Here is a 25,167-nt window from a genome sequence, read left to right as displayed (position 1 = left end):
CATCATTATGTCTGGAATGAAGGTTCTGTTTCTGTATTGAATAATTCCAGCCAGGCTGAAATTTGCATGTGATTTACAATCATTGCCTTTCACAAATGTCTTCATTTAGTCGTATTTTGAGCATGGTATGACAAGATTATTGCAAATCACAGCTCCATCACAGAAGAATTTGCAAAAAGGAAAAAAAAAAAAAGTCACAATTTCATTGGACATATTACAAAACTGACGGTGGGTTTGGGAAGCGCAGGCACAGCTTTGTGTAGCGGGTTCTCTCTTCGTCAGCTCCCCAGTGTCAGACGTGCATGAAGGCCTTTCCAAATGTCTTCATGTTAGTGTCTAGACGCACAGTTTCTGACAGCCATGAGGAGGAGAGTCAACATGAGCATGATGTATTTGGAGTGCAATGTCAGGAAATTTACAACAGTGTGAAAGGGAAAATCTGTGTCTAAGGCCAGCTTCGCTAAGCATCGGATTTCATCACCCAGGCCTCCAAGCAACCCATCGCACAGCACATTTATGAGGTTAACTGGGGAACTGTTTAATGAGTGGAGAGTTATTCCATCAATAGATCCTGAAGAAGCTGGAGCCCTGTCTGCAAGAATCTGCACATTTAGAACTGGAAATGAACAGTTCAATGGGTAAAGCCATTGGCTGCCAAGACTGACAACTGAAGTTCAAGACACAGGTCCCAGGGTGGAAGGAAAGAATGAATTCCCTCAAGCTATTTTCTAATCTCTACAAGATTACCATGGCATGCACATGCATCAGTACACAATCCCCTGCCACACATACAAACAATCAACTAATTAACTAACCAACTAACTATTTTTTCTTGTCTTTGATACAACCTCCAGTTCCCTGGAAAGAAGAAACCTCAACAAAACCTGCCTTGATCACACTGGCCTGTCTGTGGAAGGCTAAGTTGTCAATAGACTTAGGAAAGTCACACCCACTGTGGGCAGCACTGTCCCTACGCAGGCAAACCAGGCTGTGTAGGACAGCAAGTTGAGAGTTAGCCAATGACAAAGGCAGCATGAACATTCCTCAGTAGTGTCTGTTCCAATTTCTGCTCTGACTTCTATCACTGATGAACTACTGTTTGAATCTGGGGAAAAAAAGAATCCTTTCAGCCCCTAGTTTGTTTTTGGTTGGTGTTTTTAATCGCAGTAAAACGATCACCTTTCACAGATACAACATCAGGTACATTGTGGTCTTTTAAAACAGAATGTATTAGCTACCATATACTTTTTAAATATTCAACTAAATTATTAAAGCCTCCAATTGAGAATTCACGTTGAGAACCACGTGAATGTCACATGTTGCTAAAATGTTGAACGTAAAATAAGAGTTTGGGGCGAATACATATAGAATTCATTGGTACAATACAAGAAACAGGGGCTGTTTTTATAGACACCCCTTTAAAGCTGCAAACTTTGACTACACTTACCTCAACCCTGATGAAGAGAACATATAAAATCCTGCTATGTCCGACAGATACAGAATGAATGATGCCTAATAAACACTATCCAGTATCTCCGAGAACACAGCTTGAGATTTTTGGATCCTGACAGTCCATAAACTATTCTTTTTGATATATCATACAACCTGTTACTCTCCAGTCTGATTTTGGGTATTAAGAAGTACTCATAAAAACAACTACTGAAATCTTCATGCCTGACACAGCAAGGGTCCAAGATAGGACCCTGAAAGGTAACAAGATCAGAAAAACTGACATAATGTGAATGGGTCAGTAGGACTGGGGACCTCCTTGGAGAACATAGGACGCTAGGAACATACACTTATAGGGTATTTGGGGGACCTGGTGCCTTCCCCACTCTAAATATCATTTCTCTTTATATAGTCTTTCTTTCTCTCTATTTAATCTCTGTATATATATATATATATATATATATATATATATATGTATGTATATATATATATATACACACACACACATACATATATATATATATATTCTTTCTAAGTGAATATATTCTCTATATTTATGTATTCTTGGTCTAAGTATTTTCTCAAAATATTTTTAATCTATATATGACATATATTAATTATACTCATATGCTCTCCAGCATAGTGCAAACCCAGGTTTGGGTTTAAGTTTAAAGAGTTCAAGTATAACTGAAAAAGAGAGACATTAAATATTCAGGGACCATTGATGCTGCAAGCTCTCTGTAAAAAGTTTATGTTCCTGGTGGCCTCTTTAAGCAATTAATCTGTAAAGAAGTTAGAGAGGGACACCAAAAGATGAAAAGAAGGACAACTGGCAGCCATACAGAGAGATTTCTCTAGGACACTAACTCCTTCGAAAGAACTCTTTAACCTCTGAATGGAGAAATGCAAGTTCCCCAAAGGAGTGTCTGTTCTTAAATGTATTTGGCTACATCAGAGTACAGTCCAGCTTCATTCAAGGTCTTATGTGGCAAGACACTTGAAAATGTCTTTCCTTTATCATTCCTGCCACTCTGAGAATCTAAGTCATATATGCTTTATTGTCAAATCTAATTTTTTCCCCCGTCTCCACCCTATAGCTTTGCTCTCTCTATTTTAAAATTTGATTATGCCCTGTCTGGGACCATGCTAAGTGGGAGAGGGCCTTTTGTGGGGCAATAATACCATAGGCTGCAATCCAAGTGTGGAGTTCAGAGGGTTGAGTGCTTGTTAGCATGGTGACTTGGTTTGGATCATTAGCACCGACCTAGTGGCAAACACAGGGAGTGAGAGATGGCTCAGTTGGTTATAGCACTTGCTGCCTGGCCTGACAACCTGAGTCTGATAGCCTGGGGGAAAGGAGAGAGCTGACTCACTAAAATTTCACGAGTTGTCCTCTGACCTTCATATAAATAAATGTTGTGACACAGGCACACTGTGTGCACACATATACAGTGAATGTGGTAAAGGATTGGAATGCCAGCACTGGTGACCAGACAGTGAAACCCTGGAGCTCACTGGTCAGCCACCTTATCTTAATGAGTGAGCATTGGGCTCAGAGAGATCTAACCATAGGGGACTAGAACAGAGAGCAATACAGGAAGATAACAACACTAACCTCTGAACTCCATATCAAGGGACATATATGTGTGCACAGAAATGAGAGTGCAGGTGTGCATACACATACAGAGAGAGAGAGAGAGAGAGAGAGAGAGAGAGAGAGAGAGAGAGAGAGAACTCAAGAGCACTCCAGGATCACTATCTGACAGTATTCTGGGCAAATGGCATTCCAAAGCTTATGCCATAATGAGGCATCCACATGGGAAGAACAAACTCAGGCTGGCAGCAGGGAGCAAGCCTGCTGTGCCTTCAGCTGCTCATTCACCAAACCTGGAAAGCCAGTCCCCAGAGGGCTCCATCCATCAAACATACGATGCTACAATTGGATCGAGGAAAGCAATTAGCAAGTACACTCTTCCAACAAAACGGGAGATCAGGGTCCAACTATCACCAGACAGAGAGCTCAACATGGAGGGGTTCACTCTCAGGTCATCCAGACCCTCTCACCAGTGCTGGCTTTCCTGTTTTCTGCATCCCGCTCTCAGACCACTGCAATACCACCAGGATTCAACACAATAGCAGCAATCACAGCTTCTGCAACCTCCACTTATTGAAGTGTGATTTCTACAGTAGAGACAGGAGATTGACCAAAAACTGACCTGAGGTCCTGAGAGGAAAAAAAAAGAAAAAAAAATAGCAATAGCAACAAAACTAAACTGCTAAATATGTTGATGTTAGGGTAACTAATCAAAACATAAATTAAATCAACGGTCAGATGGAAGGAAGGAAGGAAGGAAGGAAGGAAGGAAGGAAGGAAGGAAGGAAGGAAGGAAGGAAGGAAGGACAACTATGTTTTACTGCCTCCTTAAAAGCTGTAGCTTGTAGAAAACATTAGATGGAGCTTGGTGTAGTGGCACATATCAATAATCACACACACACACACACACACACACACACACACACTTGAAGTAGAGCCAGAAAGATCAGAGTGAAGTGTGGTTACAAGGAGTGTGTTTGTTCAGGGATACCTGAGTCTCTGTCTGAAACAACAAAAGAATAAATGAAAAGGAAGAGAGAAAGAGGAAGGGAGAAAAATGAGGAGTATGGAGAAGGAAGCAAGGGAAATTAAGTTCGTATTTTAGGGAAGGGAGAGATGGCTCAGAAATTACAAGTGTCTGCTAGTCTTCCATAAAGTCTGGATTCAGCTGCTAGCGCCCACGCCTGGTGACTCGTGACCATCTGTAACTCTAGGTAGAGAGGATCTTATGCTTCCTTCTGGCCAACTCCGGAACTCACATGCCTGTGGTGCACAGAAACTCACTTGGATATGCACACATGCACAAAATAAGCAAGTAAATGGACAAATGTAAAAATAATTTGGAATTTTACTCCCTACCATCTTCAAAACAACAATGTCTAAAGATTTCGTCTCTCTCTCTATATTGATATATCTCCAAGACAAATAACAATCCTATTTCATTTATTACGTTTAGTCAACCCGTCATTGAATTTCTTCAACTCAAGTCAAAGGAACAAATAATTTCCCCCTTTCTTCTTCCATTTTCCTGGCAGGCTCAACCTTCTAGCCCTGAAACCTACAGCAATTGTTCCTCTGATGGACACTTTCTCCTCTAGGAAATGACATAGTGACACAGGTAAAAGGTGATTTGGGTAGACTGCTGTGTCAGAAATTGTCAGGATCTGATTTAGAGACCTTGCTTTTGTCAAGAAAGACAGTTGGATGTCTGCTTTAAAGAAGGACTGGGAATATTTTCATCAAAGGTTTGAATTGAAAAACGGTAGGAGGTAAATATCTGAGACGTTGCCCAGAAAGACTGAAGTCTCTGCGCAATTACCATTAACGCAGGGCAGCGGCTGCTCGGTGGAGTAATTCAATCTGGTGGCCTACATTTCATCACGCTGCAATTCTGAGCCAAGACATAAAAGGCTGCTGGTGTGTGTACGTGTGTGTGCGTGTATGTGTGTGTGTGTGTGTGTGCGTGTGTGTGTGTGTTTTCATGTATGTGAATGGTTGGGCTCTCTTTCCCCAATTCCTGAAAAGTTGGGTGTTATTTTCTTCACAAGGCCCAATCATGCATCTCTGAGTGAACGTTTAACAAAAGAACATGAGATATTCCTCTGATGGAAATAAGCATTTTTGACATTTGTCACAGTGAGGTTTTATGCTACCTTATCAACAGCAGAAAAGAACAAAACGTAATGGGTTCTCACATTCACAACCTAGTACAGAGAGGAGGCATCTCACATACAGTGGGGAAGTAGGTTTTCTCATTGTTAATGGAGCTAGATTAACACATAAATGAAATATAACAAGACATACATATTTAAAGTCTAAAGTTTTCAAATTCGGCTATGTCGAAATTGTCTTTATTGGTTTGTCTTTTGGTGTCATCATCCTTGTCCCTATCTTAACTTTGAAGGCAGGACCTCTCATTAGACCCAAAGCTCGCCATTTTGGCTAGACTGGCAGCCAGCAAGTAAGATCTATGCTGTCTGTTTCCCCAGTGCCAGGGTGATAGGAATCACACTAAACCTGGAATTTATATGGGTGCTGGAATTTGAACCTGGGTCCTCATGCACACACATCGAGTACTTTATCCAGTGAGACATCTCCCAGCCCTCTATCTGACTTTCTCTGAATCCTTACCCTGTTTCTCCAAAGAGTGGTACCATGTCACTTTCCCAGCAGTAGTGTGGAACAGCTGTAAGTCCTCAGTAACTTCACCAACACTGCTACCCAGGAATAACCTTTAGGAGATTTTATAGGCATGCAAATGCTTCTCTTGTGTTTCTTTAACTACTTAATGACGGCCTTACTTGACTCTGTTATCCTGTCAGTGGACTAGCACTTAAATTTTCTGCTCTCTTGGGAGAGTGGATTTTGTTTTCTTATTACCAGAAACTAAGATTCCCTCACTCCTTTTTTTTTTTTCCTTTCTCTGATGAGTTTTCTCTTTATCGAATGGATATTCAGAACTCTAGGAGACATTATCACTTACCTCTCTTGCCAGTGAAGCTGGAGAGATGAACTCCGTGTGCACGTTACTGTTTGAATCTGAAATGGAGACTTTATTGGAAGGCTTGTTGCCCTCTAATGGGCTGTGGGGTAAGTGAGAGAGGGTGCTGACAGCGCTGACTTAGTTCACGGGTAGATTCACAGACAGAGTCAAGTGGAGGCAACCTGAGCCTAGCATGAAAAACTGGAATATTATAGGTGTGTCCCAGAAAAACAAACCTTTGTCCCCATTTCCTCCTGTCTCTTCACTTTCATGCCAGCTTGCAGTAAGCAGTTCTCACAACACCCGGGTGTCCTTGTCCACCTTGCCCTGGCCTAAAGCAACAGTCAATCAAGCCCGAGGTGCCAGGTAAAACTCCTGCTCCTTCCAGTGCTGGGGCTCAGAACTGGGTTATACATATGTTAGACATCTCAGTCTTCTTTTGATTTTTCAAGTTTTGCTTGTTTATTTGTTTGTTTGCTTCACTTGAGACAACGTCTTCCTACTTAACACAGTAGGACTGAAACTTGCTATGTAGACACGCTGGCCTTTAGTTCCCAGAGAGCTACTTGCTTCTGCCTCCTGAGTACTGACATTAAAGGCATGCATCACCACAGGTGCCTTATTTTATTTTATTTTATTTTTGGTTTTTTAAGTCAATGTTTCTTTCTGTAGTCCACCCTGTCTTGGACCAGGCTGACTCTAGGCTCTCAGAACTACCTGCCTCTACTTCCTGAGTTCAAGGAGTAAAGGTATATACCACCAGACTAGTCATCATAGTTTTTTTTTTAATAATACATAACTATTTGTAATTTTCTCCTTCTAAATCATCTTCTAAAATCTTAAATGTAATTCTGTCTTTGATTCTTATGCTCGAATATATGGATTCATAGTCTGCACAAAATTTAGAAAATTTTCAGATATTACTTTTCCAAAAATTCTTTTCTCTTTCACTTTTCCAACTGTATATTATTTGATTAAAGGAAGTTGTCACCCAGTTCACTGATGCTCTGCCCATTAAAAAGAAGTTCATCTCAATGATTCACTCAGCACAGTTCCTGCTGCAGAGTCGTCACTGTCACCACTGTCACCAATCTGTAATACAGTGTAGCCTGCTCTCAGTTTCTTGTATTCTTCCTGTTACACTATGTGTAGTTTTTCTTCTATAAGTTTAATTTTAGTCTTATTCAGTTTATATTTTTTGAAAACTTGGAATACAGTCATAATAACTTCTGAAATCTCTTTCTGGGAATACTGACATCTGTATCAGTAGTAATATGTTTGTGCATGCATGCATGAGTAAGTGCATGTGTGTGTGTGTGTGTGTGTGTGTGTGTGTGTGTGTGCTCATGAGAACGTGCATCCTGCTACCTGGAGATGGTTGGTTCTTCCTCAGGGCTGCGGTGGTCTGCATAAATGCAAGAGACACTTACTTAGTTCTGTCTACTAACTACAACCATCTGAATCTCTCCATGCTTACCAGACTGTATCAGTTACTTTTCTGTCACTATGATAAAACACTCTAACAGGAAGCAAGTAAGAAAAGAAAAAATATTATTTTGGTTTAAAATCTGAGAAGGGGCACAGTTCATTAGGGTGGCGAGGATGCAGCAGGAGGAGCACGAGGCCAGCATGGCAGTCGGGAAGCTGGCTAATGAGACTTCGCCCACAGATCAGGAAGGAAAGTGAGAGAACAGGAAGTGATGTCATCCTATACAAACTCAAACACGAACTCCGTATAGTTTGTATAGACCATACAACCCCTAGTAGTACATGTCCTTCAGCAAAGTTGCACCTTCTAATGGTCGCATAACCTCCAAACAGAGCTATGAACTGAAAATCAAATACTCAAATACAGGAGCCTTTGAGGGTCATTTCATACGGAAGCCACAACCAAGACTCTCAGTCTTCTACGAACACAGGCAATAACCGGAATCCTTGAGCTCCTCCTTATCTTGCTGAGGCTTAAAACTCCATCTCAAGGCAGACAAGGACAAAGACCTCATCACCAAACCTGCTTAATTCCTTTCAGGCCACGCTGTCCTTCACTACCTGAGTCCAGTGTCTTGCACGTGCGAGGATTCTTGCTTGTGACTATGTGGATGTCAGCTTTTAAATAAGTACGGGGCAATATGTAGAGAGGTAAATGCTAATGGAGTCTATACTTGCTTTCCAGTTCGCAGTCTGTTCTCTACACTGCAGTACACCACCACAGTCAATGGTGAGCTGCTCAAAGCATGTGCCAGGGGTATTGCTTCTACAGCTTTCATCTTGCGATGTACAGCCTGCTTGGCTGGCTTCACTTATGACATGATGGCTTCAGTTTCATAAATCGTAATGTGTAGTGTTGCATTCTAGACGTCAGGTTCTCAGACTCGCATGGCTGTTACTACAGGTGCGAAGCATCAAGCTAGCTTTACGTAGTGCTAGGGACAGAACCCAGGCCTTTGCCCATGCTAGGCAAGTACTCTACCAACAGAGGTACAAGCCAGGATATCATTTGTTTGGAACACGTTTATGTTGGGAGAGTGAGGTGCTAAAAGGGCATTTGCACATGTGTGGAGGTCAGAGGACGACAGGTAGGAGTCAGTTGCCGCCTTCCAACAATGCTCTGGATATCCATTCAGTCACAGAATGTAAAGCAAAGGCGGGCTGGCAGGCATCGACTTCATCAGAGTCTGACGACACTAGCAACAAATGCTAAGAACGCAACATTTGAAAAGTAAATGAAGAAAATATCTAATAAAAAAAAATGAATAGGGTTAAGTATAAATTTCTGATACTTAAAATATAAGACAAGGAGAAACCCTGGCTTCACTCCTTGTGTTGTTGCTACTCCAATTGCCTGTTTTGAGCACAATTACTCAAGAACAGTATAAGTGAGAACCGCTCTTGGCAACCTGATCTGATAAAAGATTTTTGTGTTTCTGTGTCCATTTTCAATCTGTGGCTGCCATTCTTCTGTTGCCTGCCGTAGGCTTGGTAACCTGGGAAAGCCGTTCTCAGTGCATTTGTACAATGTTTTGCTACCTACACATGATGAATTTTTTAAAGATTTATTATTTTTAACAATGAGTATGTGTCTGGGTGTGGGTATGTGTCCCCACAGAGAGAGGAAGAGGGTATCAGATGGCCCTGGAGCTGGAGGTAATGGTGGTGGCGACACAGCTGAAATGGGTGCTGGGAACTGAACTCAGGTCTTCTGCAAGCCTGGCAAGTGCTCTTAACCCCTGGGCCATCTATCTAGTACCCCTTACATGATATGAAGGACTGATAGAAAGCCTCTGAAACTGGAAGGAATTTAAAAACTGATGAGCTTAAAAAGTAAAAGTACTTCCATACACTAACCCTCAAATTCTCAGGAAGAAGAAGCACTGAGGTTCTGACGCTTTACATAAATTTCATTAAAACAACTGCTTATAAGAGCCAACTGAGAAGAATTTTACAAACTCAAATTTACCTTATGTAGGTACTCCTGGACAAGCAAGACTACAGCAAAAATACTAATTTAATAAAAACAGGTGGCTCTTACCACATCTGCTGTAATAAGTGTAATATGCCTAGTCATTTTAAGTCTACTTTTGTAATACTCATATGCACAAATACATAATTGAGAATTATTACTACTTCATGTTACATCTTATTTTTATGTTTCTTCGATCAAGCTAAATCAATATTTCAATTAAATAAATTTTTTTACCATAATTTTGTAGTGCATTCACTTGAACTTCACTTCTTTGCTTTTTAAGTGACTCAAAATATTACAGAGATATTAAATATATTGATGGGTATTCATCACAAACGGAACCCATTTTATATGAAAATAGTGAAACGCCAATAGCTTATCATCATTTAAAATTTTACTCTTTTATTTATTTTTATAAGCTACAGAGAAGGCTCTATCTTTCGGGCAAGTTCAGGAACAAGTGCATTTAAGTTACTTTTTGAGATTATAGAAGAGACAGAGACAGAGACAGAGACAGAGACACCGACCAATCCACCACTGATCTGTTTTTATGTGATCCCTCCAGAATACTAATGTTTGGGAAAAATAAAGGTGGCTTATATTTATCAGTATTACCCTTTAATTTATTTTATGAAATCAAAGTTATTTACCTTTTAGTTAACTCTCTTCTCCCCTTATATCTTCAAACCTTCACATAAAACGTCCCACCCCACCCCCAATTTTTTTTCATATTTCATATGTTATGCTATGGCCCCTGCATGAAGGATTCCCCCATCCCAATGACCTTTTATGAGTTTCCTTGTTAAGTCTGTAGGTCTGCAGAGCTTACAGGGCCATATCGCTACTGCAGAACTGTAGGCTACCAATGGATTCTGAGGGAGGGGCAATCAATATCTTCAGTTAGGCATCTAATGAGGAGTCGACCAGGGTCCTAAAGAATAGTCATGTGGCCACGCAAAAGCTAAACTATGTGTGTCTCAAAAGAAAACAAAACTAGACAAGAATGAAAACCAACAACCGAAATATCCCGATTGAAGGTAGGACTCTTGAAGAGGGGAGACAGCTGATAGACATAGCAGGGAGATAAGGGACAAGACTTTAATAAATCAGAATGAGCATTATGCATGGATGACATTTCCACAAAGTAAACCTAATAAAGGTTCTACACTTCTAAGAGTTGTAGCAAGGATTTGACACTCCTGGATAAATGCTTTACTTGGATAAATACAATTCTTTTGGATAAATGAAACTAAAATGTTTTTAGTTTCTAGGAAAGGAACACTTTTTGCCCAGGTCACTGTTTTCATAGTGTTTCTGTCTTTGTCTTGTTTCTGCAAACTTTAAGATTTACTCATGTACTCAGTGAACTTATTTCCTGTAGGAATGAGTGCATAGGTCAAGATTATCAAGATTGCAACCCTAAAATTTGGAACAAAATGATCTTTAAATACTCAAAAATTCACTTCAAATTAAGAATACTGGTCCTGGAAAGATGGACCAGAAGCATGTCAATGTCCCCAAACTGCAGGATCTTCCCAGGTATGTGAAACAACCAAGATTTCACGGAGTGAGCTCTTCTGTGGAGATTTCTCAAATCAACATCAAATCTTAACCAACATTACCCTGATCAGCAGGCTGACATGAGGTTTCTAGAGAACTTAGTAATTTCATGAGCCAAATTTGATGTGAATAATCCCCAGTGACTTAAAGATTTAGAAACATGTTCCATGTCCAAGAAAATGAGAATAAAGAAGTAGTCTGGGCAGCTCTTGACCTAGACATATGTATGCATGTCCATCTTGAATACATCCTTCAGTAAACTAAGAATGCCGAAAAACTGTACCCTGGTCTCACCCAGGATCAAAAATTGAGTGAGATCCCTGAACCACACAAGAGTTTTTAAAATTTCCTTTCAAATTTAAAAGTGAACTATGAACACTGCCACATATAGAACAGTGACATTTCCTCATTTGAACCTGGAACTCTTGGAAGAGAAAGGCCATGCATGTGGTATCTTATCCTCTGAATAAAACTAATTATCAGCATAATGACCACAGCAGAGAATTAATTACACAAGGCTACATAAATGGGTGAGGTGATAGTTTGTATCACCAATATCATTTGGTGTTCTTAGTGTGTGTGTGTGTGTGTATGTGTGTGTAAAGAACACCTTTTGTCATATTCTTTTATACCCTCCACAACCTACAGCAACTTGCAGAGTCATCTCCTATGGCAGTTTCAAGGCTTGCTTGGCTACACAGAAAGATCCTGCTTTGAACACACAAACAAACAAGCAAACAAAACCTAATATAAGGTAATCTTACAAGATTATTCAACAAAGCAAAAAATGAAGAGGTTTTCACACTGTATTAATCCTTCTGATTTACATACATTTAAATGAATGCCCTACACCAAGTGACCTATACTGTCCTTTGGGAAAAGTTTTCATGCAACAGGTGAAAAATCTGTGTTTCAATGGAAAAATATGAATTTCATGATTGCTATGAAAAAATAAATACCTCATATAATCTGTCAGATGGGAGCAGAACTCAGAAAGTCTGATCCTCTCATGGGCAAAATTTTCCAAATGTTGATTAAATAACACATGTACGTATGTGCATGTCTGTGTAAGGCAGGGTCTCCTGTATCCCCATGTGGCCTCTAATCGGCTCTGCCTCCGAGATGACCTTGAACTCGTGATCATCCTGCTTCCCTGACTAGAGTACTGCAGTTAAAGGTATGTACAACATGTTTACTTGTGAAATGCTGGCAATAAAACATACCAGCTAGGCAAGTTCTCAACCAACTGAAGTCCTTAACCCAAACATTTATACGCATGATCATTTTAAAATTCTTCAGTAAAACTGTACAAGTTTCAAAAGTGTGCTCACTCACAGTGTGGAATAGTGGGTGACTTTTGAAACACACAAGCCTTTTCCTCTTGTTTTGTTTGGATTTGTGTCAATTTAAAAAGCGATCCCTGAACACAGGTACATGTAGAGCCTTCTCATTTCTATGATTTAAAACTGGAACTCCAGGATGAGAAAGGCCACGCATGTGACAACTTAAGCCCTCCTAATCAGACAAATCATCAACACAACAACCCTAGATGAGGTTTAAAGCACTCTATGCATGTTCAGCAATCAATGAGGTCATCCTTTAGTGTTCACACTTGGGCTGAAGAACCAGACCAGGGTGGGGGTTGGAAATCAGGAGATAGAAACGAATGAAAAGTATGACATTGCTACTGCTGTAGAAAAGTAAAATGGAACCAGTCACGCGGCTCAGCTAAGAACGTGCTCTAAGCCAGAGGACATCTGACAGCCTGGGTTCAATTCCCAGACCTAGGAGCAATCATGAGTTCCACATGTGGAAGAGGCCATAAAAGAGGAAAGGGAGATTCTACCCCACGGTTATTCTGTGAATGTGCCCACTGAGGCACATACAAGCATATATGTGCCTAACCCCCAACCCCTACACAGTATGTTTTCCTTGTTTTTTTTTTTTTTTTTTTTTAAAGCAAAGCTGGTGAGTTTTCTGAGCAGATAAAGATGTCTGCTGCAGAAGTCTGATGTGGGTTCATTCCCAGAATCCATGCAAAGATAGGAGACAATGAATTGCACACACTTTTTTCCTCTGATCTTTCCACACACACCATGACTCAAACACTCGAAAATACAACACATACACACACACACAAAAAAAAACAAACTTGAAAGTGATTATGAAGAGTACATGCACTATCACTGCTGAATGTTTGAAAGAATGAGTTTAAATTTAATAAAGTCAGTCTCATGAACAGAATCAGCATTTTTAAAAACTTTAAAACAGCTATCTGATGCTGGAAGAAAAATTACACACATACAAGTTCCAGGTATTAAAGCATGCATTTCATTTCCAAAAATAAGAAAATTAGTTTTCTACAAATAAAATCTCATCGGGAAGCATCTGTATTGCCAGAATGTCTATAACTCTCAAGCTATAGGAACCAAAATAACAGGCATGTTTTTCTACAGAAATTGTAATGCTGACAATTCTAATCCTGATGCCGAGAGCCTGTTTGATGCCTCTGCACATGAGGAACTCAGTATTCCATTTGTTCACGAGGTTCAACTACTTAATGTTATAAACAGTTACTTGTAGAAAATCCTTGTCTTAATGCTCATAACCCACCCCCAGGAGATACAAAACCAGCACAATACAGCTGTCTTGCAATGTTCTTAAGCACGTATTTCAGAATTTCTCTAAAAGTAAAAAGGACTGTGCGTGCGGCTCAGTTGGTAGAGCCCCTGCGTAGCATACATGGAGTTCTTCGTTTGATTTTTTAAGTCCCACATACACCAAATGTGGAGCTGTACGTGCCTGCAATCCAGCACTCTAGGGAGAGGGGCGATCAGAAACTCAAGGTCACCCGGAGCTACACAGCAAGTTCCAGGCCAGCCTGGGATTCGTGAGATGCTGCATCAAGAAAAGATTCATATACAGCAAATAAACAAACTAAAAATATTAATAGAGAAAAATACTTTGATGGTTTGGGTTTAGAGTTGAGACGCTTATTTCCTATGATGTCGTCAGCATGGTGATGGCCCTAATTTTCCTTAGCAATTCTACATATATCATGAGTATTGTGACTAGTGTAGGACCCTCTACCTACATGTAAAAGGACAATACCCTCATTGGGGGATTGAAATTGGAATAAAGGATCTGGAGAGATGGCTTAGTAGCTAAGAACAGTTACTTTCATTACAGAGGACTTAAACTCAGTTCCCAACACCCACAAAAGATGTCCACAACTGTGTCACTCCAGTTCTGGAGAACCTGACATCTTCTTCTGGCCTCTTCAGGTAACTGGACACATGTACAGATATACACAATATTTAAAATAGAATTCCTCTTTATTAAAAATGAAAATGAATAATACTTTGCATGGTGGAAATCTGTATATAACTGAGGTAAGTTATTGAGGCGCACCAGTAATACTAGCTACGTTCTATGTTCTGATTTCCTTCAGATGTACAGTTAGAACAATCACGGCGTTCAGTCTTGATAAGAGTTTATGAGCTTTGATCAGTACAGGAAATATTAAAGAGTGCTGCACAAACCAGGGCTGATGGGCCTTCCTGTGGGCTTTCCTATGTTTTTCAAGTGTTCCTTAAAAATCTGAGGCAGCATTTTGAACTGAGGTCATTTTGCTTTACAACACCACACCAAGGTGACAGTTTACAAGCCCTGATAGACAGTTGTCACCTACTTGAAAACAGCCATTATTCCCCAGTCACTATGATTTACTGCCCACAGTCTCAAGTAGAGGGGGAGATGGTTCTCGTTTGTTTTGTTTCCTATTCAAGGATTATAGAACAGTCATTAGGAGTATGAAGAACATCACTTTTAAACATGACTGTTAGTGGGCCTGATTACTACAGGAAAATCAGAGCTCATTCATTAGTCTGCTAAGTGAATTAAGGTTTGTTAGGAGAGATTTATAGCACCAGTCCTTGGGTGACTGCTGATCTTCTAGAGCATGTGGGTTCAGGACCTGACAGTTTATTAACTGTACTGTATCTAATAGCATGCTGCCAAGGTGCTGTTGTTAAAACGACAGTATTATTATAAATGGATGAACAGTTTGTATACCAACAAAAAGCATTTTAAATGTTTGTCTTCTGAACGCAAGTACTGGGAGTCCGGGAAGAGCCTTCAACTAGCAGAGCCTCCAATAACTCTTGGTTACGGTCAGCGCTGACTACAGGAAAATGACATTCAGAGCAAAACCCAGCACTTCTGTTAACAAGCCCCAGTTGTGTGTTCTAAGGTTCACAATAATACTCTTAGTGACACACCAAACTCTAAGACTCTCATGTTAAGGGTAGGAAAGTCATCTAATTTATACTTTCAGTAGAGGTAGATATATGGATACACACACACACACACACACACACACACATACACAGATATAAACACATATTAAAGAAGATAAGCAAAGTAATGAGTCCTTTGATCTGAAAGATTCTGATTGATTCTTACTACAACTCTAAAACATTTTATTGTACGTATGTATGTACATACATATATACATACATGTATGGTTTGTCACTGCTCAGAGCAAACTAGAGGACCTTGCTTGTGGCTTATTTGGTATATAATACAGTTCATATCAACTTATGTAATATTTATATGATATGGACATCTACAAACTTAAGGCCATTTTTTTATTCACTGACAAGCTGTACCCTCTGGGACTGTGAGTCCTCTGAGATAAAGGTCTTAACTAGCTATGGAATAGGAGAAGCCAATAAATGTAATTTCTCTAGAAATACAAATTTCTACATGAGAAAAATGTAGCATGAGGAAAATACGAAATGCCCATTAATGAATAATTCCTAATAATGAATTAAAGAACGTTAAGTCCACACAAAGGCCTGTCATGCCAATAGATGTCTGATGTTATAGGGTATGCTCAGGGTATCACACTGCCCTTGCACTCCTGTGACTGCAATGGCAGCTGGCAGAGGCAGCAAGGTCAAGAGGAAGTACTGGGAGCCTGTGGCAGACATCACTGGTCCTACAGCACAGACATGGAATATCACAAATGATGTACCGTTAGCAAGTTTCATGTTTGCTAGCTTGTTAATTTTCTCCTAAATGATTTTTTTCCTCCCTAAGATGTTTGAGAATCATGGAGCTGTGGGCTATTTCCTCACATTCATGAGGAATATGTAAACTAACATCCCATCCCATGCCGAGATGTCCTACAGACAGCATGAGAGTCAGGACTGACCATCAAGATGGCAGGATGGAGATCTTCCAGATGCAGGTGTGTTGAGGTCATAGAACAGCTTACTAGAGTCAGTATTACCCCTCTGTCACGCGGGTCCTTGAGATTGAACTCAGGCTTGGGAGCAAACAATGGCGTTTGCTAAGCTAACTCACCAGACCTCTGGAAGTATTTTAAAAATTATATTTCAAAACTATGGTCACCTGGGGTTGGGATGGGACTTGATGGTACAGTATTTTTCCTGAGGAAAGGTGAACCAATTATCCACAAAAGGAAAAGAAGATAATCACTTGTTCAGGAGATTCTGGACAACAAAAAGATGACATAAAAAGCATGGGTGATACCTAACATATTGAAAATTACTTTTAAATAAACACTTGAATTGCTAAATATATATTTCATGCCCAAACTGCCTATTTGTTTGTTATTTATCTATTGTTTGTTATCTTTTTCTTGGGTTGTAAGAAAAACCAATTCAGTCAAGTGACCTTTGGTTTCGCTTGTCTCATTTATAACAGGTCAGTAAATTCACTTCCTCCTCATCTCCTTTCCACTCACTAGCTCCCCCTGACTGCATCAAGCTTTTCTTGTCTGTCAGAACTCCCACGAATTTGGTCGTTCTGTTTTCAAATGAGGTCTCCTGGAGCCCAGGTTGGCAGTGAACTCTCTATGTAACCGAGGATGGTGTAGAGCTTGAGAACCTCATGCATCAACCTCCCAACAGGTGGGATTATAGGCATGTGACAATGTGTCAGTACTGCGGTTCTGAGGGATGGAATTCAGGGTTTTGAGCATGCTAAGAACCGCTCTGCAAACTGAACTGTGTAGGCTGCTCTCATGAGTCAGTGATTTTTAGATTGTTATGATCAAACATTTCAGGAGAGTAACTTAAGAGAAGAAGGGTTTTCTTGGACTGGCTGTTTCAGAAGTTCACACACTTGACCATATATCTAGGTCTGGAGTGAGCTTGTGCGACATATTAGCTCCAGTGTGTGGAAGAAGCAGTCCCTTTCAGGCAGACAAGAAGGAGAGAGACAGAGGCAGAGACAGAGAAGGAAGCAAACGGCAGAGCATAAGCACACAAGAGTCCCAAGTACATAAGTATAGCTAGACACGGTTTACTTCCTCTAGCTATGTTCGGCTCCTAAAGCTTCTAGAACCTTTCAAGATAGCACAAATAGCTTGTGACCCAGGGTTCAATGTATTTAGCATTTGGGGAAACATTTACGATTGAAACCGAAACACCCTATCTGCCTTCTTCCAGAAATATAATATAGTTAATCCAATTCTACTTTGCTCAGCTATTTCTTCTTCTTCTTCTTCTTCTTCTTCTTCTTCTTCTTCTTCTTCTTCTTCTTCTTCTTCTTCTTCTTCTTCTTCTTCTTCTTCTTCCTATTTATTTCTATTTTCAATTATATCTAAGTGTGTGTTTGTGTTTACGTGGGGAAGTGGGTGCATGTGTTGAGTCGATGTGTACTGAGGCTAGATAAGTGTTCTGGATAGAGCTGAAGTTATAGGTAGTCATAGGCTACATGAAGTGTATGCTGATAACCAGACAGAATCAAGCAAGAGCAGTAAGAGTTCCTAACCTGTGAGACATCTCTTCAGTTCTCATAATATTGGATTTTTTTGTTTTTTGTTTTTGTTTTGTTTTGTTTGTGTGTGTATGTGTCTGTACGTGTGTGTGTGTGTTTATATCCCTGTTGTTCTCTCTGCCTCAAAGCTTGATCCTTTTTTCTTTATCTCATAAATGTCTAAGATTAAATTCTCTACAATTTCGGTAGTTGCTGTACAACCAAAGATGCTTAGTAAGCTGCAACAGAAGGAAAAGATGGCTCTAAAGATATAAGAGAGGCACTTATGTCTTGGGAGTAACCAAATACTTCTTAACAAGACTTAAGGCCTGTCTCATTTTTGAGGAAAATCAAATATGGTTCCAGAAATCTAACAAATTACCCGTGGCTAGTAAGACCATGGGACGTAGACTATAACCTGTTACTGCCACTCTCCTAAATCAATATAATTCCTAACTGTATTCTAATTATTTTCCTTAAACACAAGGATGAGTGTACCTCCCACCTCTCATCAAAGAAGCCTGTTTTTTAAGCAGACGGAAACTATTAGAGAAAGCTACAACCAGTCAAAATACAGAAAACAGCTGGCCATGTGGTTCCCACAGCCAATGGATACATCCCCAACCCAACTGCTGCATCCAACTCTCAGCAGCATCTAGGAAGAGGAGCAGAAAGGCTGTACAAGCTACAGAAACAAGATGTCTGGTGCAGTATTATGTACTCTGGATATAACAGGGAGGTTTCACCCATGGTGCCTCAACAGTATGGCTGTTTAAATGAGACACAAACAAATCCCACACCAGTTTACATACCAGCATAGATAGGGAAATCTCACAGGGCCCCACCCCCTAAATGAATGGCTACAACTGATTAAAAATTGCTAAGGGGCAGAGGGGGTGGGGGAGGGAGGAGGAGAAAAAGAGAGAGAGAGAGAGAGAGAGAGAGAGAGAGAGAGAGAGAGAGAGCGCTTGCACACATGTGAACTAAGTCTTCCCCAGGGATGAGCTCCCTAACTGGTTATCCAATACCAAATGATCCACCCTAAAAACATACACATTGGAGGAAGCAATGCTAATTGGTTTCAGCAGATATTTATATATTTATTTGTTGTAATATAAAAACACAATAATAATTCAAGAAAAAGAGGCCATGAATTTGAGACAGAATGGTAGGGGAGAGATATATAGAAGGGTTTGGAAGGAGGACAGAAATTATAGAGTAACACAATTTAAAATAAAAATTAAAACAAATCTAAAAAAATTAAAGTAATGTATTTAATAATACATTTATAATAAAATTTAAAAATACAAAGAATTACACAAATTACATCAAATAATCATGGACTTCTAAAGGGTCTATAATTTAAAAACTAAGAATGAGACAAGGTCACCATTCTGTAGTTTGTATCTGATCCCAGGACTATCCTCACAATATGAGTAATATACAGAAAAACAGTAACTGCACAAACTGTATCCTAAGAAGGGTAATGCTGTACAATCCCCCTGGCCTGTAGCATGAGTCAAACGGTATCTGTGGGCTGCTTTCCTGGGGAGCTGAGAGAGTGACAATTAGCAAGCCAGAAATGTAGGCGAAATCACTAGAGTTTGAGAAGAGATCCCAGCTATGAGACAGGTGTCCTATGAAACCTCAGTCTGCAAGGAGGCTGAGGATCATTCAGAGAAACAGGCAGGATGCTTGTCCCTGATCTAAGAGGATTTTCAGTCCCTTTCACAAGAGCTTAAGCTCAGACCGGGAAGTAACTCTCATAACTACAGGTTCAGGGGCCTGAAAGACGGATCAGGAGGTAAAGCGTTATCCACAAAAGCATGAAGACCTGAGTTCAGATCTCCAGTACTCATATAAACCACCAGTTTGGGTGGAAAATGTCTATAATCCCAGTGCCAGGAAGGCAGAGGTGGAAGGATCCCAGGAACTCAATAGCCAGCCAGCCTAGCAGGCTAATTGTGACTTCCAGGTTCGGTGAGAGAGCCAGTCTGAAGAAGTCTCTCTGCTGCCTGGGATCACTTCTTCCAAGAACACTTGCTTTGGGCATCACAGGGGAATGCCTGCAACTTACAATCAATGTCTTAAAACCTGAATTACTGAACAGTTGTTCCATCACTGACATCCCAAATCTCAGACACGTTAAGTGACCTTGACATGCTTTAAAAGCCTAGAGGGAGAAAATAGGTAAGAACCATTGGCAGATTAAAGGGAACAACTGCCATGCCTGGACAGCCCAGAGAGAGATCATTCCACCAACGCCATCACCAGGGTGACAGATGAAAGCACCTGTGTCTAATGTCCATACGCAGTGAATGATACACATCCAATCAGACAGAGTCAAGGTCCTAGTGAAAGCTATGGGAAGGGACATAAAATGTTTCTATACTCTGGGTGCAAAGGGCAAAACTCTACTTTTATTTGGTTAAATTTGTTAGTGGTGCCCTCAGTCACAAACACTGCACAGTCACCTGACACCAAGTTTATGCCCTCATTTGCTGTGTGAAAACAGATACAGTTGGAGGATGGAGAGATAACTGTGTAAAAACAGAGAAACAGATTCACTTGGAGGACGGAGAGAGAACTCCAAGGTTATATCTCATGAATACTGTGTGTGTAGTAGATGTATGCTCAGTTCTTAGCACCTACAACAGGCATTCACAACATCGGTAACTCCAGCTCCGGGGGTCTGACTCCCTCTTCTGGGCTCTATGGGCACTGACACTGCTGTATGCATATTAACCCACCAAGGCACACACATTCACATAATTAAAAACAAGGGGGATGCATTTAGAAAAAAAAAAAAACCTCAAAGGTACATTTTATTGCTTACTATCAACAGTTCTAATCTGTGCACATTAATTATGTCATTTGGTTGAAGATTCACAACTCTGTTAGGTGGGTGGTGAAGTAGAAAGAGAAATATCAAACACCCTGCCCAAGGTCACACGGCTAGTCACATGAATCATTCTACCGCTTCGGACTTCATCACACATATTTCAGAGTGAAATTTTGACCGCATGTCTCAGAAGGAGAGAGATCCAGAACTGTTTAAATCAAAACAGAAAATGTATTCAGTGAGCTGACGTTTAAAAAACAAAAAGAAAACCCTATCTATACACACTCCAACAAGTTTCAGTACGCTTGCCAAAAAGGAAAGAAAAACCCAGCAAATTGATTCCAAGTTGCCTATAATTTCATTTATATTTAGAATGTGAGCTGAGCAGGGGATGCGTATGCAATGAGAGAGAGAGAGGGGGGAGTGTGTGTGTGTGTATGTGTGTGTGTGTGTGTGTGTAATACTCACGGCATTCAAAGCCTCCCCCAAACGTGCAAAGTTTGTTCCAATCCTTCTCTATTTTGTCTACTTCGAGAATCCTTTGCAATATGCTTATGTAAATGGTGCTCTTCTCTGCTGTTCCCATCTCTCAAATCTTCTGCATAGATTGGAAAACTGACAGACCCAAGCAGACATCTTTGGAACACAAAACCAGGAAGACATAAACAAATATAACCAGATGAAAAACAAAGGATTCTTCAAAGCCCTTCAGCAAAGTGAGACAGATACCGTGGAGGAACTGAGAGATAAATACAAGCACTCTTGGATTAGCCCAAGAATGGGCAACTGCAGGTAAAGACACACACATCACCTGCATGCAAATGTAGACTCCAGGATGCGTGGACTACAGTATCAGGTTCGTGAACAAGGACAACTTCCAGGTTTTCACCTTAGTTTACTAAAGTCTTGACTATAGGGCAGGGAGAAAACAGAAAGTTCTGGAGTGAGGAGGGATACTGAAGCAAGGGAGAGTGTTTAAAAAAATAAAATAAAATAAAACAGTTCTTTCTTGTTAAGCTAAAGGTAGGGAAAGTTAGCCTTTTCAAACTCAACAGCTCATGATTTAATGATAAGGATTAGCTCATCTGTGGTGATTTCCACATTTCAAAGAGTTGTCAAAGGCAATTAATGAGAAAAAAAAAAAAAGTATGGGACCCAACCTGATAGTGACTCATCTTCATTACAAACTTAGTGAAGCCGTTCTCATATAAGGACCATGAGCACAACATAAACACTATGTCTCAGGTTGGGGAAGAGGGAGCAATCACAAAAGCTGAAAATACATTACTTCCATTTAAAAGCAAGAGACTCACCAACGTGGAAGTCAGTCCCTGAGATCGAGTACTACACGTGATATTGTTGGACTGACACTGGAAACAGAGCCCGGCTTTGATGAGGGCTTGGCAACTCCACTAAGGATTTTGCAGGGTGATAACAGAACAATGTGGGATTGGAAACACATTCCGCAGAGGGGCATTTTTATCATAGCTGAGAGCGGAACAGACATCTGGTACTCATCTTCTCCATGTACGCTAATAACACGACAGCTCTTGAGATAAGCAAAGTAAGTTGATTTTACCAAAGCAACTTTATCAAAATGGGTAAGTTTTAAAAGCTAAGCAAAGTTGACCCAGCGCGCACACACACACACACACACACACACACAAAACACTTCCAACACTTCCAAATCCTAATCAAGGATTCGCTAGTTATCAAATATATCATTAGGTAATAAAAGCATTCCAAGAACTAAGGAGGTAAAAAGCAAAACAAAATGTCAATTCTGATTCTTGAAATGACACTCTTCTTTCAGGGTGATCACACTGACAACATAAATGGCAGTAGAATGCTCAGGCTGTAACTGAACGTGGTGAAGGTGGTGGCTTCGGCTCTATTTCTGAAAAGGAGGTGGGGTGAGGATAGACAGCATGGAGAACAGGCACCACAGCCTGCAGATCTTACTTCCAGCATTGCAACCCACACCCAGCCTGGTGTGAAGAGATGGCAGATGGGACGACGTCTGTTCTTTCGACTGCTGAAGCAAGACACTGAGCGTATCCTGCTCCTGCTGTAAGCATGAATATTCAGGCCCGCTGCGCAGAACCACACCATCAGTGTGCTAACTGTATGATGCAGGGCCAGAGGAATCCTTAGCATTCCCCTTGGATTATAGATCAAGACGAAGTTACTGGGACCAGGGAAGGGTGCCTTTTGGGCCAAACTTAGGAAAGACTTGATATTCCCTGAAATGATGCTGATTTTCATAATTCAACCAGAAATGCAGGCAGAGAAATGAGGCACAAGAAGACTGATTAGAAATGTTAAGAGGACAACGTTAAGAGCAGCCGAACTAAATGGGTTTTTATTGGCCATGGTTCGTAGCATGTGTTCTATCTTGGGTATTATAGCATCAAGCGTTACTTCAGAACACAACCAAGTGCCTGTAAGTACTAAAATACACATTGCTATGCTATCTTGTGTAAATAATGGTGGTTTGTAATTCTTCCTCATTTACACCTTGAGAAGGAATACTGAACCCACAAAGGATAATTTTGTTATAAAAATTTAATGAAGCAACCATTTCTCTGTCCTTGAATGAAAGATAGTGCAATAATCCCAGAGATATATTTCCTCCATCCCCTCCCCTCCCCTAAGAATAAAGTGTAAGGACCAGAACACGTATAATGCATCTGTATTTGCCAAACTGTGGAGTGTGGTGACTGCTGGCTTAAAAGCTAGATACAGCTACCAATCGAGTACAAGGGAAACACTATTGGAATGCTACCTCCCCTCACAATGAAATAACAGAAACAGAAAAGCAAGTCACTGTGCACACCAAAGCTCTTTTGAGTACTTTGAAGAAGTCAAATAACTCTGTATGTAATCTGACTTCCAGCAATTATGGAATTGGGCTGGCAAGGGCAATCATGTTTCCCTGTATCTCCTAACCATGCTAAGTGCCCCACCGAGGCAGATGCCTCCTGATCCTTAAGGCCCAACAGGTTAAACCCTTTAGAAATAAGACAATCCTCAACGACAGGGTGGAAATCAGTGAGCTTGTTAGGGGCGAGGGGGACTCCTTGGGTGTCACTTTTTCACACTGTAATGAGGATTTGTTATACGAGCGAACTGATGGCAAGAGGAGGCGCGCAGGTGGAAGTGGAGATGGACTTACGAAGTAGCCTGTCCCCAAGCTGGAAGGAGCTGAACTCTGCAAAGGAAGCACAGGGACAGAGTGCAAAAGTCAGTGACCATTTTTAGCATGTTCCCATCCACACAGCTCATTACCAACCCTTTGTGAGTTTTTCATCACACATCACGTGCCTGAGTCCAAGACCCCTTGTCATCTGCTGCTGATACACACACTGTGTTGCTTGATTTTTCCCTTTATATCTCTCAGTGACTCAGAGATGCTAACGTGCTATTTACTAGATTCTGAGCTTCTGCGGTGGACGTAATTGCCAATTTATTTGACAGGCAGCTGGGTAATGAATTAATGATGGCATTTCGCCCTGCACGGAGACTAAACAGGCACGTGGCAGCCTGCCTCCCCGACTTCCTGACATTCAAGGCCTGGGTCTCAAGCTATTTGGTTTTGTGGCCGCAGAGAGGCAGGCAAGAGGAAAAATGCCTGGGCTGACTTGAAAATAAAAAGCCCAATGGGTTTGGATGACTTTTTGGTATATGACCTACTTGCCAGTTTATTCCCTGAAGGCTTTGGTTTAGCACACACTTGGCACTGTGCAAAAATTAGACATTTTGTAAACATAATTAGTTGACTAAAATGCAAAGAATCCGTGGGCGGAGGGAAGCAGTTTTTCTCTCAATAATATCAATTCAGACTGCCATAGCGCTCACACAGTGAACCATCTGAAAATCAATAATTCCGAACTGAACTCAGGGTATCAAGTACTGAGGTGGAAAAAAGCCAGAGTATGAATACAAAATTCATCTGTATATCTTTCTGTTACTATGTATGTATGTATGTATGTATGTATGTATGCATGCCTACATTAGCTTATGTGTACTGTGTGTGTACAGGTGCCCTAGGGAGGCCAAAGGGTACTGGATCCTCTAGAACTTGAGTTAAAGGCAGTTGTGCTAAGGAAATGCTGGGAACCAAACCTGGGGGAAGAGTACGTAGTCAGTCATCTCTCCAGTCCCAACCTTCCCCCCCTGCCCCCAGCACCCCATTTTGAGTCAGGTTCTCATGAAGTCTAAGTTTTCCCTCAATTCCAGATGTATGCTCCACGACATTCCTTTATGTAATGTTAGCGATCGAATGAAGGGCTTACTGAATGCTAGGAACCACTCAACCAACTAAAGTATTTGCCCAACCCTCTAGCTAGTTTTTGGACAAGGTCTCCGTAGTCTAGGCCAGCCTCAGACTCCCTTGATCCTCTTGGATCCCTCTCCCGAGTGCTGGGAGAACAGAAGTGTACCACAGCACCTGGTTTGAACATTACCAGCACCTCAGACATGCTGGG

General features: G+C 40.8%; 1 protein-coding gene across 1 annotated transcript in view; it reads right to left on the bottom strand.

Moving 5' to 3' along the window:
- Auts2 (activator of transcription and developmental regulator AUTS2) overlaps positions 1-25,167 on the bottom strand; it is a 1,110,887-nt gene that overhangs the window by 581,363 nt on the left and 504,357 nt on the right. Inside the window, exon 4 of the mRNA XM_021187184.2 lies at positions 23,856-23,891. Within this exon, the coding sequence (XP_021042843.1) occupies positions 23,856-23,891 (36 nt within the window). The remainder of the gene's footprint in view (positions 1-23,855; positions 23,892-25,167) is intronic.

Source organism: Mus pahari, chromosome 23, assembly GCF_900095145.1.
Source record: "Mus pahari chromosome 23, PAHARI_EIJ_v1.1, whole genome shotgun sequence".
Lineage (NCBI taxonomy): Eukaryota > Metazoa > Chordata > Mammalia > Rodentia > Muridae > Mus > Mus pahari.
This window is presented reverse-complemented; position numbering and strand designations above follow the sequence as displayed.